The sequence below is a fragment of the Carcharodon carcharias genome, assembly GCF_017639515.1.
Source record: "Carcharodon carcharias isolate sCarCar2 chromosome 37 unlocalized genomic scaffold, sCarCar2.pri SUPER_37_unloc_2, whole genome shotgun sequence".
NCBI classification, from domain to species: Eukaryota; Metazoa; Chordata; class Chondrichthyes; order Lamniformes; family Lamnidae; genus Carcharodon; species Carcharodon carcharias.
Window position 1 is genome coordinate 2,027,610 of NW_024470767.1, and position 18,976 is coordinate 2,046,585.

The 18,976-nt window shown below is 45.6% G+C and overlaps 2 protein-coding genes across 4 annotated transcripts in view; one reads left to right on the forward strand and one right to left on the reverse strand.

The window, feature by feature from the left end:
* eml3 (EMAP like 3) overlaps positions 1-702 on the reverse strand; it is an 82,456-nt gene extending 81,754 nt beyond the window's left edge. Inside the window, exon 1 of one of the 2 annotated variants that reach the window (XM_041182060.1) lies at positions 437-702. In XM_041182060.1, coding sequence (XP_041037994.1) covers positions 437-464 — 28 coding nt within the window. In that variant the 5' untranslated portion in view covers positions 465-702. The remainder of the gene's footprint in view (positions 1-436) is intronic. The other variant, XM_041182061.1, reaches the window with a different exon arrangement.
* LOC121274724 (RDS/peripherin-like protein xRDS35) overlaps positions 1-18,496 on the forward strand; it is a 333,428-nt gene extending 314,932 nt beyond the window's left edge. Inside the window, exons 1-3 of one of the 2 annotated variants that reach the window (XM_041182062.1) lie at positions 13,967-14,547; positions 15,835-16,081; positions 17,769-18,496. In XM_041182062.1, the coding sequence (XP_041037996.1) occupies positions 13,967-14,547; positions 15,835-16,081; positions 17,769-17,996 (1,056 nt within the window). In that variant the 3' untranslated portion in view covers positions 17,997-18,496. Of the gene's footprint in view, positions 1-13,966; positions 14,548-15,834; positions 16,082-17,768 lie in introns of those variants that run through there. The other variant, XR_005942286.1, reaches the window with a different exon arrangement.
* Positions 18,497-18,976: the final 480 nt, after the last annotated feature.

Below are 18,976 nucleotides of genomic sequence, written 5' to 3' on the forward strand. Positions count from 1 at the left end.
ATGCAGCAAGGACTGACTCTTCAAACACTGAGACCCAGGAAGTGGTGGGTGGAGAGGGGGAGGGGGAAGGGGGGCGACCAAGACTAACAGGAAAACAAAATAAAGATCTACCCGTTAAGATCTTAATTGAATGCAATTGTTTAATTCACTTAAACCTTGTCCTGACCCACCCATCAATGAAACGCGGCGGCACTTCCTCCTTTCTGGTTTAACCCTCTGGTTCTCAACTAGAGAGGGGAAAGAGTTTAACTCCACAGGGCGAGGGAAACATCAGACATGCCCAAGTGTAAAAAGCGAAAGGGGAGGAGAGAATTGAAATGCAGAAAATGAAAGCTGATACAAATCACAGATGGTTTCACGTTCACTGGCTGATTCTCTCGCCTTCCTTTCCGACGCAATAAGGGAAAAACGTTTGTTGTAAACTTTCTAAACTCACCCAAACTGTTTGCTGCGAATTTCTCCATCCCTGGGACAGGGCTCGGGCGGCTGGCGTTTGTGTCGCTGGGAGGCAGAGCTCCTTGGTCGTCAACATTTGTACCTTAGAGACCCAGGCGAACAGGAAGATCCCAGTGAAACTGATCAAAGACACCTTACCGCTGCCCAATCAGAGTCAGGGCCCTGGGCCATGTGATAGAGCCAGCTGCAAACAAAAAAAATGAACAAGAAAAAGAGCAGGATGAGGGGGAACTGTCGCCAAACTTCACAGAGATGGAGACAGAGAGAGTGTGTGTGTGTCAGTAAGCACCGCCTCTCAATATTGACTGGCTGAAAGTTTCTCTCCAACTCCCCACTTCTCCCCCTCACTTTCCTCCTCCCAACTTTGCCCGCTGTTGTCCACATTGGCTCTGTGAACTGCTCGCACGAATACCTCAGAGACAAGGTCCAACGTCCATTCTCTATAAATCCAGAATCGAAGCTGACAACTTAACCCAGTGCCAGTAATGAGGGAGTGCTGCACTGTCCGAGGGTCAGTACTGAGGGAGTGCTGCACTGTCCGAGGGTCAGTACTGAGGGAGAAATGTACTGTCAGAGGGTCAGTACTGAGAGTGCCACACTGTCCGAGGGTCAGTACTGAGGGAGAAATGTACTGTCAGAGGGTCAGTACTGAGGGAGAGATGTACTGTCAGAGGGTCATTACTGAGCGGAAGCCACACTGTTGGAGGGTCAGTACTGAGGGAGAAATGTTCTGTCAGAGGGTCAGTACTGAGGGAGTGCTGCACTGTCGGAGAGTCGGTACTGAGGGAGAAATGTACTGTCAGAGGGTCAGTACTGAGGGAGAGATGTACTGTCAGAGGGTCATTACTGAACGGAAGCCACACTGTTGGAGGGTCAGTACTGAGGGAGAAATGTACTGTCAGAGGGTCAGTACTGAGGGAGTGCTGCACTGTCGGAGATTCGGTACTGAGGGAGAGATGTACTGTCAGAGGGTCAGTACTGAGGGAGTGCTGCACAGTCTGAGGGTCAGTACTGAGGGAGAGATGCACTGTTGGAGGGTCAGTACTGAGGGAGAAATGTACTGTCAGAGGGTCAGTACTGAGAGTGCCACACTGTCCGAGGGTCAGTACTGAGGGAGAAATGTACTGTCAGAGGGTCAGTACTGAGGGAGAGATGTACTGTCAGAGGGTCATTACTGAGCGGAAGCCACACTGTTGGAGGGTCAGTACTGAGGGAGAAATGTTCTGTCAGAGGGTCAGTACTGAGGGAGTGCTGCACTGTCGGAGAGTCGGTACTGAGGGAGAGATGTACTGTCAGAGGGTCAGTACTGAGGGAGAGATGTACTGTCAGAGGGTCATTACTGAGCGGAAGCCACACTGTTGGAGGGTCAGTACTGAGGGAGAAATGTACTGTCAGAGGGTCAGTACTGAGGGAGTGCTGCACTGTCGGAGAGTCGGTACTGAGGGAGAGATGTACTGTCAGAGGGTCAGTACCGAGGGAGAGATGTACTGTCAGAGGGTCATTACTGAGCGGAAGCCACACTGTTGGAGGGTCAGTACTGAGGGAGAAATGTACTGTCAGAGGGTCATTACTGAGCGGAAGCCACACTGTTGGAGGGTCAGTACTGAGGGAGAAATGTACTGTCAGAGGGTCAGTACTGAGGGAGTGCTGCACTGTCGGAGAGTCGGTACTGAGGGAGAGATGTACTGTCAGAGGGTCAGTACCGAGGGAGAGATGTACTGTCAGAGGGTCATTACTGAGCGGAAGCCACACTGTTGGAGGGTCAGTACTGAGGGAGAAATGTACTGTCAGAGGGTCAGTACTGAGGGAGTGCTGCACTGTCGGAGATTCGGTACTGAGGGAGAGATGTACTGTCAGAGGGTCAGTACTGAGGGAGTGCTGCACAGTCTGAGGGTCAGTACTGAGGGAGAGATGCACTGTTGGAGGGTCAGTACTGAGGGAGAAATGTACTGTCAGAGGGCCAGTACTGAGAGAGTGCCACACTGTCGGAGGGTCAGTACAGAGGGAGCACCGCACAGCTGGAGGGTCAGTATGGAGGGACCGCCGCATAGTCGGTGGGTCAGTACTGAGGGAGTGTCACACAGTCGGCGGGTCGGTACTGAGGGAGTGCTGCACTGTCAGAGGACTAGTGGCGAGGGAGTGCCCTGAAAAAGTGGGATTAAAATGGGCAGCTAGTTTTTTTCAGCTGGTGTAGACACGATGGGCTGAATGGCCTCTTTCTGTGCCATAACTTTTCTATGGTTCTATGGTGGTGATGCTGTAATAGGTAGGACTCCTGTCCTTTAGAGCACTGAAGCAGAATTACCAAACTCTGTGCATGTTGTGGAGCCCAGGGTGAAATTCCTATTCATTTTTCTGATTGATACCTCCAGCCATTAACCCAGAAACACCCACAAAGACTAGGGACAGCTTAATCCCTTGGGAGTGGCACCCCAGAATGATGAACTACCCCACTTGAACAGATAATTCCCTAGGATTTGGAAAGGTATTTGAGTGGGTGGAGTAGAAATTATGCTATTGCCACACAAGAGAATAGATTTTGTGACACAACAGCAAAGTGGATTCAAAAACTGTGCTCACCTGCGCAGTGTACATCAGCAACTTACATTTCTATAGCATTTTTAATGCAGTAAAAATGTCCCCAGGCACTTCACAGGTACATTATTGAATAAAAATTTCACGCTGTACCACATAGAGCTATCAGGACAGCTGACTAAAAGCTCGGTCAAAGAGGTCAGTTTTAAAGAGCATCTTAAAGGGAGACAGTAAGGCTGAGAGGTCTAGGGAGGAAATTCCAGAACTTATGGCCCCAGTATTTGAAGGGATGGCCACCAATGGTGGAGTGATGGAAATCGGGAGACAATCAGGAGGCCAGAATTGGAGGAGCGCAGAGATCTTGAAAGGTTGTAGGGCTTTTGTTTTTATTTATTTACAGGATGTGGGCACTGCTGGCTGGGCCAGCATTTGTTGCCCATTCCTAATTGCCCCTTGAGAAGGTGGGGGTGAGCTGCCTTCTTGCACCGCTGCAGTCCATGTGCTGTAGGTACACCCACAGTGCTGTTAGGGAGGGAGTTCCAGGATTTTGACCCAGCTACAGTGAAGGAACGGCAATATATTTCCAAGTCAGGATGGTTAGTGGCTCGGAGGGGAACTTATAGGTGGTGGTGTTCCCATGTGTCTGCTGCCCTTGTCCTTCTAGATGGTAGAGGTTGTAGATTTGGAAGGTGCTGTCTAAGGAGCCTTGGTGAATTCCTGCAGTGCATCTTGTAGATGGTACACACACTGCTGTTACTGTGTGTTGGTGGTGGAGGGAGTAAATGTTTGTGGATGGGGTGCCAATCAAGTGGGCTGCTTTGTCCTGGACTGTATCAAGCTTCTTGCGTGTTGTGGGAGCTGCACTCATCCAGGCAAGTGGGGAGTATTCCATCACACTCCTGACTTGTGCCTTGTAGATGGTGGACAGGCTTTGGGGAGTCAAGAAGTGAGTTACCTGTCGCAGGATTTCTAGCCTCTGACCTGCTTTTGTAGCCACAGTATTTAAAAGGTTAGTCCAGTTCATTTTCTGGTCAATGATAACCTCCAGGATGTTGATAGTGGGGGATTCAGCAATGGTAATGCCATTGAATCACAGAATCACAGAATTGTTACAGTGTGGAAGGAGGCCATTCAGCCCATCGTGTTTCCACAGGCTCTCTGAGCATTTTAACTTAGTGTCAATCTCCTGCCTTTTCCCCGTAACCCTGCATATTGTTTCCAATTAGATAATCATCCAGTGCCCTCTTGAATGCCTCAGTTGAACCTGCCTCCAGCACACTTCCAGGCAATGCATTCCAAATCCTAACTACTCGCAGTGTGAAAAAGTTTTTTCTCACCTTGCATTTGCTTCTTTTACAAAATATTTAAAACTGTGCCCTCTGGTTCTCGTTCTGTTTATGAGCGGGAACAGTTTCTCCCTATGTACTCTGTCCAGACCCCTTGTGATTTTGAAAACTTTTATTTAGTCTCCTCATAGCCTTCTCCTCGCCAAGGAAAACAGTCCCAACTTCCCCAATCTTTCCTCATAACTGAATGTCTCATCCCTGGAACCATTCTCGTAAACCTCTTCTGCACTCTCTCCAATGCGTTCACATCCTTCCTATAGTGTGGTGCCCAGAACTGTACACAATATTCCAGCTGAGGTCTAACCAGTGTCTTATATAAGTTCATTATAACCCCCTTGCTCTTGTACTCTATGCCCCTATTAATGAAGCCTAGAATACCGTATGCTTTAGAAACAGCTCTCTCTATCTGTCCTGCCCTGCCACCTTTAATGAGTTATGTACATATACGCCCAGGTCTCTCTGCTCCTGCACACCCTTTAGAATAGTATCCTTTATTTTATATTGTCTCCCTATGTTCTTTGTACCAAAGTGCATCACCTCACACTTCTCCACATTGAACTTCATCTGCCACCTATCTGCCCACTCCACCAATGTGTTGATGTCCTTTTGAAGTTCTACACTGTCCTCCTCACAGTTTACAAATTCTCCTAAGTTTTGTGTCATCTGCAAACTTTGAAATTGTCCCCTGCACACCAAGATCTAGATCATTTATATATATCAGGAAGAGCAAGGGTCCCAAAACTGACCCCTGGGGAACGCCACTACAAACCTTCTTCCAGTCTGAAAAATACCCATTAACCATTACTCTCTGTTTCCTATCCCTCAGCAAATTTTGTATCCACATTGCTACTGTCCTTTTTATTCCATGATCCATAATTTTCTTTGCAAGTCTGTTGTGTGGCACTGTATCGGACGCCTTTAGGAAGTCCATGTGCACCACATCAACAGCCTTGCCCTCATCAACCATCTCTGTTACTTCTTCAAAAAACTCCAGCAAGTTAGTTTTTCCCTTTAACAAATCCATGCTGATTCTTCCAAATCAATTTAAATTTTTCCATGTGACTATTAATTCTAGACCGAATAATTGTTTCGAGAAGTTTCCCCTTCACCGAAGTTAAACTGACTGGTCTGTATTGCAGAGCAGATCTTTACAATCTTTTTTGAACAAAGGCGTAATGTTTACAATTCTCCAGTCCTCCGGCACCTCCCCCAAATCCAATGAACATTAAAAGATTATCGCCACTGCCTCTGCAATTTCCACTCTCATTTCCTTCAATTTTCTTGGCTGCATCTCATTTGGTCCTGGCTCCTTATCAACTTTAAGTACCGACAGCTTATCCAATATCTCTTCAACAATTTTATACCCTTCTAGTGATTGCGTTTCCTCTTCTGTTACCATGGCCTGGGCAGCATCTACCTCGTAGGTAAAGATAGATGCAAAGTATTCATTTAACACCTCAGCCATGCCTCTTGCCTCTACGTGTAAATCCTCTTTTTAGTCCCTAACCGGCCTTTATCCTCCTTTTACCACCCTTTTACTATTGATGTGCTTATAGAATACTTTGGGATTTCCTTTTATGTTAGCTGTCAAGGGGCTATGGTTAGATTCTCTCAAGTTGGAGACGGTCATTGCCTGACACTTGTGTGGCGTGAATGTTACTTGCCACTTGTCGGTCCGAGCCTGGATATTGGCGAGGTCTTGCTGCATTAGAACATGGACTGCTTCAGTATCTGAGGAGTAGCGAATGGTGCTGAACATTGTGCAATCATCAACGAACATCCCCACTTCTGACCTTATGATTCAAGGAAGGTTATTGATGAAGCAGCTAAAGGTGGTTGGGCCGAGGACACTACCCTGAGGAACTCCTGCAGCGGTGTCCTGGAGCTGAGATGACTGACCTCCAACAACCACAACCATCTTCCTTTGTGCTGGGTATGACTCCAACCAGGTGAGTGTTTTCGCCCTGATTCCCATTGACTCCAGTTTTGCTGGGACTCCTTGATGCCACACTTGGTCAAATGCTGCCTCGATGTCAAGGGCAGTCACCCTCGCCTTACATCAGGAGTTCAGCTCTTTTGTTCATGTTTGAGGAGGTGACAGAAATCTAGGAGGGTTGTGGGGCTTGAGGAGGTTACAGATATAGGGAGGGGGTGAGGCCATGGAGGGATTAGAACATTAGGTAAGAGGTAGAAGGCTATGAGGGAAATTGAGAAAGTTTTTCACCCAGCGGGTGATGGGAGCCTGGAACTCACTGCCTGAAAGCTTGGTTGAGTCAGAAACTCTTGTAACATTTAAGAAGTATTTAGATATTCACTTGCATTGTCATAGCCTCCAGGGCTATGGGCCAAGTGCTGGAAAATGGGATTAGTGTAGTCAGCTCTTTGTGGACCAGCATGGGCACGATGGACCAAATGGCTTCCTTCTGTGCTGTAAACATCTATAAGTCTGAGTCTAACATGAACGTGAAGATTTTAAAATTGAGGAATTGCTTGACTGGGAAATAAGTAAGTTCAATGAGCACAGGATTGGTGGGGGTCATGGGTGTGAGGTTGAATACAGAGTAGCTGAATTTTGGATGAGCTCGGGTTTACAGAAGAAAGGTTTACAGAAAAACATAGGGAACAGTAAGCCATGTGACCCTTTGAGCTTGCTCTGCCAATCAAACAGATCATGGCTGATCATCTACCTATACGCCATTTTTCCCTACTATCCCCATATCCCTTGGAGTCATTAGTAACCAGAGATCTATCAATTTCTGTCTTGAACATACTCAACGACAGAGCCTCCACAGCCCTCTGGGGTAGAAAATTCCAAAAGTTCCCTACCCTCTAAGTGAAGAAACTCTTCCTTATCTCAAATGGCCTCTTAAATGGCCTGTCCCTTATTCTGAGACTGTTTGTCCTGGTTCTAGACTCACCAGCTCGGGGAAGTATCCTATCGACATCCACCCTGTAATGCCCTGTAAGAAGTTAGTAAGTTTCAATGAGATCACCTCCTATTCTTCCAAACTCTAGAGGATAGAAGCCCAGTTTCCTCAATTTCCTCAAGGGTGGCAGATCAGCCAAGGGAGCATCAGAATAGTCAAGTCTGAAGAAATTAAAGACATGGTTGAAGGTTGAGCTGAGGCAGGTGTACATTCAGGGCCTCAGGCTCCCACAGTTTCACTCTTATCATGGTGACCAGGCTCTGTTTGACGAAGGCTCAGTTAAAAATCCACCAGAGTTTAGGTGGGAGGCACCAACCTCAAATATTGCACCAATCACCAACAAACTGAACCCAATCCACCAAACCTCAAATCCAACCCTTCCAGGACAGGTGCAGCACGGGGTTAGATACAGAGTAAAGCTCCCTCTACACTGTCCCCATCAAATATTCACAGGGCAGGTACAGCATGGGGTTAGATACAGAGTAAAGCTCCCTTCACACTGTCGCCATCAAACACTACCAGGACAGGTACAGTACGGGGTTAGATACAGAGTAAAGCTCCCTTTATACTGTCCCCATCAAACACTCCCAGGACAGGTACAGAACGGGGTTAGATATAGAGCAAAACTCCCTCTACGCTATCCCCATCAAATATTCGCAGGACAGGTACAGCATGAGATTAGATGGAAGCTTTCTTTGTGCTGTGTTCCAGTAAGCCACCTTACATAATCACTACCTGTGAGACTTGGTGCGGCCAAAAATGGGCTTCAAAGGGGGTAAATCCCCAGGCCCAGATGAGATGTATCCTAGGCTGCTGTGGGAGGCAAGGGAGGAGATTGCAGGGGCCCTGACATTAATTTTCAAAACCTCTATTGCCACAGGAGAGGTGCCAGAGGACTGGAGGACAGCTAATGTGGTACCATTATTCAAGACGGGTGGTAGGGATAAACCAGGGAACTATAGGCCAGTGAGTCTAACATCAGTGGTAGAAAAACCTTTGGAAAAAATTCTGAGGGACAGAATTAATCTCCACTTGGTGAGGCAAGGATTACTCAAGGATAGTCAGCATGGCTTTGTCAGGGGAAGATCATGTCTAACAAATTTGACTGAATTTTTCGAGGAGGTGACTGGGTGTGTAGATGAGGGTAGTCCGGTTAATGGAGTCTACATGGACTTCAGTAAGGCTTTTGACCAGGTCTTGCATGGGAGACTGGTCAAGAAGGTAAGAGCCTATGGGATCCAGGGCAATATGGCAAATTAGATCCAAATTGGCTCAGCGGCAGGAGGCAGAGGGTGATGGTCGAATGTTGTTTTTGTGACTGGAAGCCTGTGTCCAGTGGCGTACTACGGGGTCCGGTGCTGGGTCCCTTGTTATTTGTAGTGTACACTAATGATCTAGACATGAATGAGGAGGTGTGATCAGTAATTTTGCAGATGATACGAAAATTAGTGGTGTGGTAAATAGTGAGGAGGAAAGCCTTAGACTACAGGATAATATCAACAGGCTGGTTGGACAGAACAGAAGCAAATGGAATTTAATCCTGAAAAGTGTGAGGTGATGCATTTTGGGAGGACTAACAAGGCAAGGAAATACATGATGAATGATAGGACCCTAGGAAGTACAGAGGATCAGAGGGACCTTGGTGTGCATGTCCACAGATCCCTGAAGGCAGCAGGGCAGGTAGATAAAGTGGGTAAGAAGGCATATGGGGTACTTACCTTTATTAGTCGAGGCGTTGGATACAAGAGCAGGGATGTTATGATGGAGCTGTATAAAGCATTAGTTAGGCCACAGCTGGAGTACTGTACGCAGTTCTTGTCACCACACTATAGGAAGGGTGTGATTGCACAGGAGAGGTTGCAGAGGAGATTTACCAGGATGTTGCCTGGGCTGGAGCATTTCAGCTATGAAGGGAGACTAGATAGGCTCGGGTTGTATTCCTTAGAGCAGAGTTAGCTGAGGTGGGACTTGATAGAGGTATGCAAAATTATGAGGGACATAGATAGGGTAGATAGGAAGAAACATTTCCCCTTAACAGAGGGGTCAATAACTACGGGGCATAGATTTAAGGTAAGGGGAAGAAGGTTTCGAGGGGATTTGAGGAAAAACGTTTTCACCCAGAGGGTAGGGGGTTATCTGGAACTCACTGCCTGAGAGGGTGGTAGAGGCAGGCACCCTCACAACATTTAAGGGGTATTTAGATGAACACTTGAAATGCCATAGCATATAGGGCTACAGGCCAAGTGCTGGAAAATGGGATTAGAGTGGATAGGGGCTTGATGACTGGCATGGTCATGATGGGCCGAAGGGCCTCTTTCCGTGCTGTTAAACTTTATAACTCTATGACTCCATGATCATTACATGTCCTGTAGCAGAATCTCAGAGTGACAGTAGCGTTAATCGATGAAGAGTTCAATGTTTTGGAACTGGATCCTTCAGGGACTAGTTTGAGACAGGGCAATTGAGACCTTCATTCCTTCAGTTGTGGGTCAGATGGGAACCTGGTCACAGGCTTTTGTTATGATCCAGTGTCCAAAGTCTGCTATAATTAACACCAATTTCCTCCTGCTTTATATAACAATGTCAGCTGGTGTTAATGTAGTGACTGCTTTTTCCTCAGTTAACGTTTTGGATTGAACACAAAGACTAATGGTGCCAGTCAGGTGACACCATTCAGAGACCATCCCTAATCCTTATTACAGGATATGATGTACTCGGGAATCATGTGACTCAGGAATCAATGCCAAGGGCCATACTGTTATAGGTCCACGTGACATCATCAGAGCATAAAAAAGGAGAGAAAACAAAGGAACGATAACAATTGAAACATAAAACCCGTCAAGGATCTGGGCCCACAAAAGAAGCAGCCTGCGCTCTTAAACCTATCAGACAGAGGATGGATTGGTGGAAATTCATAGCCCTAAACAAACAAGACATTGTACCTTGTACACAGATTGCTGTTTACCTTGGTAACACTCTCTCTGTCTTTTGTCACTGAACCAGAAGATTGTCAGTTTGAGTCCCACACCAGAGACTGATGGTCCATTCTAACACTCCCGAGGAAGTGCTGCACTGTCAGAGGGTCAGTAATGAGGGAGTGCCGCACTGTCGGAGGGTCAGTGCTGTCGGAGGGTTAGTGCTGAGGGAGCGCCGCACTGTCGGAGTGTCAGTACTGAGGGAGCGCCGCATTGTCAGTGGGTCAGTACTTAGGGAGCGCCGCTCTGTCAGAGGGTCAGTACAGAGAGAACGCCACACTATCGGAGGGTCAGTACTGAGGGAGCGCCATACTATCAGAGGTGCCGTCTTTCAGGATGAGACATTAAACCGAGGCTCCGTCTGCCCTCTCGGGTGGGTGTTAAAGATCCCATGGCCACTGTTGGAAGAAGAGCAGGTGGGAGTTCTCCCCGGTTTCTTGGGGCCAATATTTATTCCTCAACCAACATCACTAAAAGTAGGTGATCTGGGTCTTTATCACATTGCTGTTTGTGGGATCTTGCTGTGCAGAATTTGATTTCCTACAACTGACTACACTTCAGTAAAGTCCTTCCTTGGCTTCAAGTGCTTTGGGATGTCCCGAGTTTGTGACAGGAGTTAGTGTAGTTGGCTGATTATAATTACAGAATGTTGAATGAGCTGAGGGATTCTTCCACCAGCCAACAGTCCCACTAGGGCAGCTTTAACATCTCAAAAGCAAACAGAAGCTCAGTCTCTCTAATACTGACAGGTTAAACAGTTCTTGGCCCATCTCCTGTTCCAGATCTCACTCAGCACTGCTGAGGCAAAACTCTATTTATTCAGCCTTCTTGACTGAATATTGAGTTCAACAATTTTAGATCATGAACTCTCTCCTTCATCCCCACCCCTTTTCCGATACCCCTTTTGTCCAATAATTTATATAGATTTTTCTTTTCCCACCTTTTTCCATTATTTTTAAATGTATTTCCATCCATTGTTTTATCTCTACCTTTTAGCCTATTTCAATCTCTACCCCCCCCACCCCACCCCCACTAGGGCTATCTGTACCTTGCTCGTCCTGCTTTCTACCCTTAATGTCACCTATTAGTACATTCCTTAGATAATATCACCACCTTCAACACCTCTTTGTCCTTTTGTCTATGACATCTTTTGGCTATCTCCACCTATCACTGGCCCTTTATCCAACTCTACCTGTCCTACTCACCTTAAACCAGCTCATATTTCACCTCTTTTCTATTTTTCCTTAGTTCTGTTGAAGAGTCATATGGACTCGAAATGTTAACTGTGTTTCTCTCCGCAGATGCTGCCAGACCTGCTGAGTTTTTCCAGGTATTTTTATTTTTATTTTTGTTTTGGATTTCCAGCATCTGCAGTTTTTTGCTTTTATCTATTTATTCTCATGTTTATTGTTGAGAAACAAAATACAGCACTGACACCTTCAGGTGGTGAAGATACTGCAGACATCAGGTTTCAGATAAAAACGTGCGAGTTAATTTTAGATGTTTGTTCCTCTAAATAAGAAAAACTTGCCATTTCTATAACACTGGTCACAAACCCAGGACATGTTAACATACTTCACAGCCAAAGAAGCAACTTATTTAAGTGTACCCACTGTTGCAATATAGGAATCCCACAAACAGCAATGTGATTATGACCCAGAACATTTTTTTTAGTGATGTTGGTTGAGGGATAAAAATCGCCCCCAGGACATCGGGAAAACTCCCACTGCTCTTCTTCAAACCAGTATAACTGAGAGGTCAGATTATTTGGCTATTTATTCCAGTGCTGTTTGTGGGATCTTGCTGTGCACAAATTGGCTGCTACGATTCCTACATTACAGCAGTGACTACACTTCAATAAAAGTACTTCATCTGCTGTGAAGCCTTTTGGGATATGTTAAGGTGGCATAACGCCTGATATTCTCTTATTTTGTTATTCACTCTTAGGATATAAGTATGGCTGGCAAAGCTGCCATTTATTCTTCATCTTTAATTGTTAATTTGTTTTCATAACTGAATTACTTTCTTGGCCACTGGAGGGGACATAAAGATTTAACCACATTGGTGTGGGACTGGAGTCATTTTTTTTATTTGTTCACAGGGTGTGGGTGTTGCTGGCTGGGCCCAGCATTTATTGCCCATCCCTAGTTGCCCCTTGAGAAGGTGGTGCTGAGCTGCCTTCTTGAACCGCTGCAGTCCATGTGGTGTAGGTACACCCACAGTGCTGTTAGGGAGGGAGTTCCAGGATTTTGACCCAGCAACAGTGAAGGAAAGACAATATCAGGATGGTGACTTGGAGGAGAACTTCCAGGTGGTGGTGTTCCCATCTATTTGCTGCCCTTGTCCTTCTAGATGGTAGAGGTCGTGGGTTTGGAAGGTGCTGTCTAAGGAGCCTTGGTGAATTCCTGCAGTGCATCTTGTAGATGGTACACACACTGCTGCTACTGTGTGTCGGTGGGGGAGGGAGTAAATGTTTGTGGATGGGGTGCCAATCAAGCGGGGCTGCTTTGTCCTGGACAGTGTCGAGCCTCTTGAGTGTTGTGGCTCAGGATGGCAGCTTTCTTTCCTTCATCAGTGAACCAGTTGAGTTTTTGTGGACAAGGTGACAGATGGTTCCTGGTGCTGACTAATAAGTCTCCAATTTATTGATTTCCATTTCGCACCACTCCTCATCTCCATTTTAAATGGAAGACCCCCTTATTTTGAAACTGTGTCCCCTAGTTCTAGATTCCCCCACCAGGGGAACCATTTTCTCAGCAACTAACCTGTCGAGCCCCCTCGGAATTTTATGTTTCAATAAGATCACCTCTCAATCTTTCAAATTCCAATGAGTTTAGGCCCAACCTGCTCAACCTTTTCTCATAAGGCTGCTAGCCCAGCCCTATCACCACAATATAGGTGGAGTATCCTTTATCTGTAAATCCAAAAACTGAACACATCCAAAAACTGCTCTTTTTTGAACCTCATCAATCTTTAGCTTGGGAAGTCTGTGACCTGAGCCGACCAGACCTGACCTTTGGAATGGGAAGTCTAGTTGTTTGTCTGCACTGTTTACCTTGCAAACTCTCTCCTACAAGCAGAGCTTATTACAGATACCCTGTATTTATTATTCATTGATACATCTTACTTTTCCAGCCATTTTCTTTATTTTAGACTATAGCTAGCCTAGGCTTTGATCATTGTAATGTAAGTAGGCCTAGATCTATATGCAGTATCCAAAAACGGAAATTATCTGAAATCTGAAACGCAATTGGCCCTGAGGGTTTCAGATAAAGGATACTCGACCCATGACTACCGTAGCTGGCTGAACAAAATACTTTCACACAAGTAGGCTGAGACAAAGATAGAGGCCAGTGGATTATTACTGTACATATTACAAGACTACACCAGGGGTATTAAAGAATGTTAAGCACTGATAAAGCTCACAGGTGACATTGAGACGCTAGTTGCTGATTTGGACAATTGTCTTTGTTTCTATTGGAAGGACACTGGTTCTAAATCACGGCTTTACCGCCTGTATTTGGGAGATTAGGTTAAACCTTTCTCTCTCGCTTTCCCCTCAGCTCCCTGCAGCCAACAGTACAGGTCCACGATGGAAGAGCAGGTTAGGGCTGTCGCACTCGAGCCTATCTGATTTGATTGTGTTGCAAACCTATCTTCCCCACTACCCCCTCCCCTCTGTACAGTGAGAGAGAGGCCACAGATTGGCACAGAGACTGGCACAGACATGGTCCTGTTCAAAGTAAAATTCACTTTCCAAAAGCGTGTGCAGTTGGCACAATCCCTATGGATGCTGTGCTGGTTCTCGGTGTTTACTGGAGTCCTAACTTTCGCATTGGGACTTTATCTCAAATGCGAACTCAAGAGACGGAGTGAGGTGATGGACAACACTGACATCCACCTTGTTCCCAACACCCTAATCTTGGTGGGGCTCATCTCCATGCTCATCAATTTCAGTGCGGTCAAAATGTGCAATGACTCACTGGATCTGACCAAGTTCCCCCGATGGAAGGGTTACGTGGAACCCTTCCTGATCTTCTCCTTCCTCTTCACCTTTCTCATGCTGTTTGCTTCGCTCTTGAGCTATTTCATGAGAGGAAATCTGGACGCTTCACTGAAGATTGGCCTGAAAAATGGAATCCGTTTTTATAAGGACACAGACACCCCAGGCAGATGCTACCAGAAGAGGACAATAGACCACATCCAGATGGAGTTCCAGTGCTGTGGGAACAACAACTACAGGGACTGGTTTGGGGTGCAGTGGATCAGTAATCGATTCCTAGACTTCAACAACAAGGAAGTGAGGGAGTAAGTTCTGACAAAAGGTCATTGACTTGAAACATTAACTCTGTTTCTCTCTCCACAGATGCTGCCAGACCTGCTGAGTACTTCCAGCATTTGCCGTTTTTATTTCAATCATTTTTTTTGGCTTGACTCCTCGTTGTGTCAATATTTTCTTTTTATCCCTCCCCCAATCCAATCTTTGCATCTATTCCTTCGAGTATAGGAGATTAGGGGGTGATCTAAATGAGGTGATTGAAGGATTAAGTAGATTAGATAGAGAAAAATTAGTCCAGAACAAAGGGGCAGAACCTTAAAATTTGAGCCAGGCCGTTCAGGGGTGATGTCAGGAGGCACTTCTTCACACAAAGGGGAGTGGGAATAGGGAACTCTCTCCCCCAAAAAGCTGTCAAATGGCCTCCCCCTGTCCCTATGCTCAGTGTGAATTGAATTCACGGAATTGAAAAGTAGGGAAGTTATGTCAAACCTGTATTGAATCTTCATCAGCATACACTTTGAGTGCTCTATGTAGTTCTAATTGTCATATTGTAAAAAGGATATAGAGGCACTGGAAAGGCGCTGGGAGGTTTACAAGGATCATTCCAGAAATGTATGGATATACATATCAGGAGAAGATCGACAGGCTGAGGGGTGACCTAACAGAGGTCTTTAAAATTCTGAAAGGTTTTGATAGAGTGGATACAGAGAGAATGTTTCCCCTTGTCGGGGAGACCAGAACTGGGGGCCATCAATATAAGATAGTCACCAAGAAATCCAATCAGGAATTCAGGAGAAATTTCTTTATCCAGAGAGTAGGGAGAATGTGGAACTCACTCCCACAGTGAGTGGTTGAAGTGAATAGTATAGATACAGTTAAGAGGAAACTAGACAAGCATATGAGGACAAAGGGAATAGAGGGTTATGATGCTAGATTTAGATGAGAAAAGATGGGAGGAGGCTCAAGTGGACCATAAACACTGGCATGGACTGGTTGAGCAGAATAGCCTGTTTAGGAACATAGGAACAGGAGATGGCCATTCAGCCTATTGAGCCCGCTCTGCTATTCAATATGATCATGGCTGATCAAACACTTCAAAGCCTTCTACCCTCACTATCCCCATAACCCTTTATTTTATTCTTAATCAGAGATCTATCAATCTCTACCTTAAACATACTCAATGACTGAGCGTCCATGGCCCTCTGGGGTAGAGAATTCCAAAGATTCACAACCCTCTGTGCCATATATCCTCTGTTATCCTATGTAATGATTGTTCTTGCCTCCATGCGATCTGACTTTTTTTGATGTGGTTCCAGTCATATTAAGAGCAACGTGGATGGCAGGTACCTGATTGATGGTGTCCCCTTCAGTTGCTGCAACCCTAACTCCCCTCGGCCCTGCATCCAGCGTCAAATCACCAACAACTCTGCTCACTTCAACTATGAGTACCAGACAGAGGAGCTGAACATATGGCTGACAGGATGTCGAGAGGCTCTGCTCAGCTACTATACCGGGATGATGGCAACCATTGGAACAAGCGTGCTGCTCTGCTATGTCATGCAGGTGAGGACTGCCCTCCGCTGTTTACCCGGCCTGTGTCCTCTCACATTTCCCTTTGAGCTTTGCTTGATTCTGGGATCAGGAGGAGGCTGGGGATGTGGGAACTATGCCTGGAAGGCTTGCTCTCTCTCTTTCTGGGAGACTTTCCTCTCCTCCTCAGAGTAAGTTGGGGAAATGGGTCAGGGTTATACATGCTTGTCTCCTCTATGGCTCAGTCTGTTGCCACCTATCCACTAGCTAAATGAAGAATTGTTGGGATGGATTCTATCTGTTAGAAGTGCTTTCATCAGTGAGATATGTCAGACAAATCTCCCCATTTCATTGCTTGATCAAAATCTTATATCAAATCAACAGTTAGATTTTTTCTTCCATTCATTCCCAGGACATGGCTGTCACTGGCAGAGGAAATAGTTTCTCTCTATCAACCCTGTTGAATCCTTTAATCATCTTAAACCCCTTGATTAGATCACCCCTTAATCTTTTATACTCGAGAGCGTACAAGTCTAGTCTGTGCAACCTGTCCTTGTAAGTTAACCCTTTCAGCCCCAGTATCATTCTTTGAACCTGTGCTGCACCTGCCTTCCAAGGCCAATGCCCCCTTCCTGAGGTGCAGTGTCCAGAACTGAACACAGTTACTCCAGATACACCACCACCTCCAAACCACACGACCATCCTGACTTGGAATTATATCCAGAACAAAATCCTGGAACTCCCTCTCTAACAGCACTGTGCGTGTGCCTACACCACATGGACTGCAGCGGCTCAAGAAGGTGGCTCACCCCCACCTTCTCAAGGGGCAATAAAAATTCTGGAATAGCCAGTGACACCCACATCCCATGAAAGAATAAAAACCAGATGGGTCCAACCAGAACTCTGTACAACTGAAGTATAACTCCCTCCCATTTATATTTCAACCCTTTTGAGATAATGGTCAACATCCCCTTAGGTTTTTTGATTACTTTGTGTAACTGTCCACTCACCTTTAAAGAATTGTGTAAAACCCTGTACTTCTCACAGCTCCTACTCTCTCATCTTTAATAAAATATTCCAATTTGTTTTTTTCAAATGCAGCTTAACCTCACTGCCCATGTTGAAATAGTTTTCCATGCTCACTGAATCTGTCTATATCCTATTATAACTTTCTATTCCCATTCGCACAACTCATTGTGCCTCTTAACTTAGTGTCATCTAAAAATCTGGATGTACAACTGTCTATTCAAATAGCCGTTTGGTAGCACGGAGCTTGATTATTGCTAAAAGAGAGACATGCTGTTGAAGCTTTTCATCTTGCACTCATCAAATTTCGGCAAATTTCAAAGGGAGCAACAATTTATACTGCTTGAGGAAAGGGTGCAGTATAAGTTGTTGCTCCCTTTGAAATTTGTCCTGACGAGTGCAAGATGAAAGGTTCGACAGCATGTCTCCCTTGTCAGCAATGATTCTCTATTCCTGATCCAGGTCATTAATAAATATGGTGAGAAGATGAAGTCCGAGTAGAGATCCCATCCTCCCAATCAGAAAACAAACTCTGCCCTAACCCCCAACCAATTACTTTCTCACACTACGAGGTTACCTTTAAGTGTAACCTACTACATCCCCGCCTTTCACCTGATGATGAGGTAGATGATTTTCCTGCTATGTCATGTGTGTCTGATGCATCAGGTCTTGTTTATTTTATGTGTGTCTGTAGCTTGGTGTGTTGACTGGACTGCGCTACCTCAGCATAGCGACAGAAGCTGTCGTGGAGCAGGAGAATCCCGAGTGTGACTCTGAAGGCTACCTGCTGGAGAAGGGGCCGATGGAGACAGTGTATGCTATTGCCGAAGCAGTGAAGGCCAAGTTCAGCTTTAATCAGGTCCAGACAGAACCAGCAGCAACCGAGGTGACAACAACAGAGGGGGACAAAACGGATAAATAGCCATTTTCCAACCAGGAGAAGTGCCAGCCTGGGTAACAGGAGTCACCCCAGAGGTGACTATTGGACGTAGCTAACGTTTAATGTTGAATCTCCTTTATTTGATTTCATGCAATGAAATATTGCAATCTTCTGCCAGATTGCCCTGCTTCCTGCTCGGGGGAGCTGAGTGACCCTTAACCTAGCGGCTGTCTACCCAGCCTCAGCTCCTCTGCCTCATGCCAATGCATAGGGGCCCTCACTTCACCAACACAAAATCCTCCCTCAAGTTGGCTTTTATCAACATTAAACTCAACTTGTGCCCTGAGTGTTAGCACCTGACCTTTCACCCCCAGAACCCAGATTCACATTGACACTTGACAAGTAACACCTAGGGTTCCCAACTCTAGATCGATGCATTTCTTGAGGCTTTCTTAATAAGACCTCCTACCTCAGCCACTAAAACACCCTCCATCCCCAACTCCAATATCTGTATAAATAATAAACAGAATTGTTCAAAGAAATTGAAGAAAACTTGTAATTTTTTTTTAATGGCCCTATGATTTTTCTCCTTGGCTTAACCTTAGTAGTGTCCTGGAGACCAATCTTCAGTTCCTGGAGAGTCCAGGGCAATGCTGCAGAAGTTGGCAAACCCTAGATGCACTCTCAGCAAGGGGCTGGGGCCTTTTCCAATATTCAAAATGGTTGCTTGAGCAATGGTAATGAAAATGGCTTCCCTCAGCCTGTGAAAGGATAAAGAGGAAATGTTTCCAAGGATGGGACTCTGTGCAGCATTAACTCTGTAGTAAGTTCTCTGTTGGTCTGCTGCCAAACTATAAACTGTAGCCATAACTTAATAAACCAAAGCAAGCAAGAAAATTCTGCAAAAAAGGTCTGATAACAGGACCTATGAATTTAAGAACATTATTTATCAAATAAGAACATTATTTATCAAAACATTTTGTGATAAAACAAGGGTTTCTCAATAACAACTAAGTAACGAG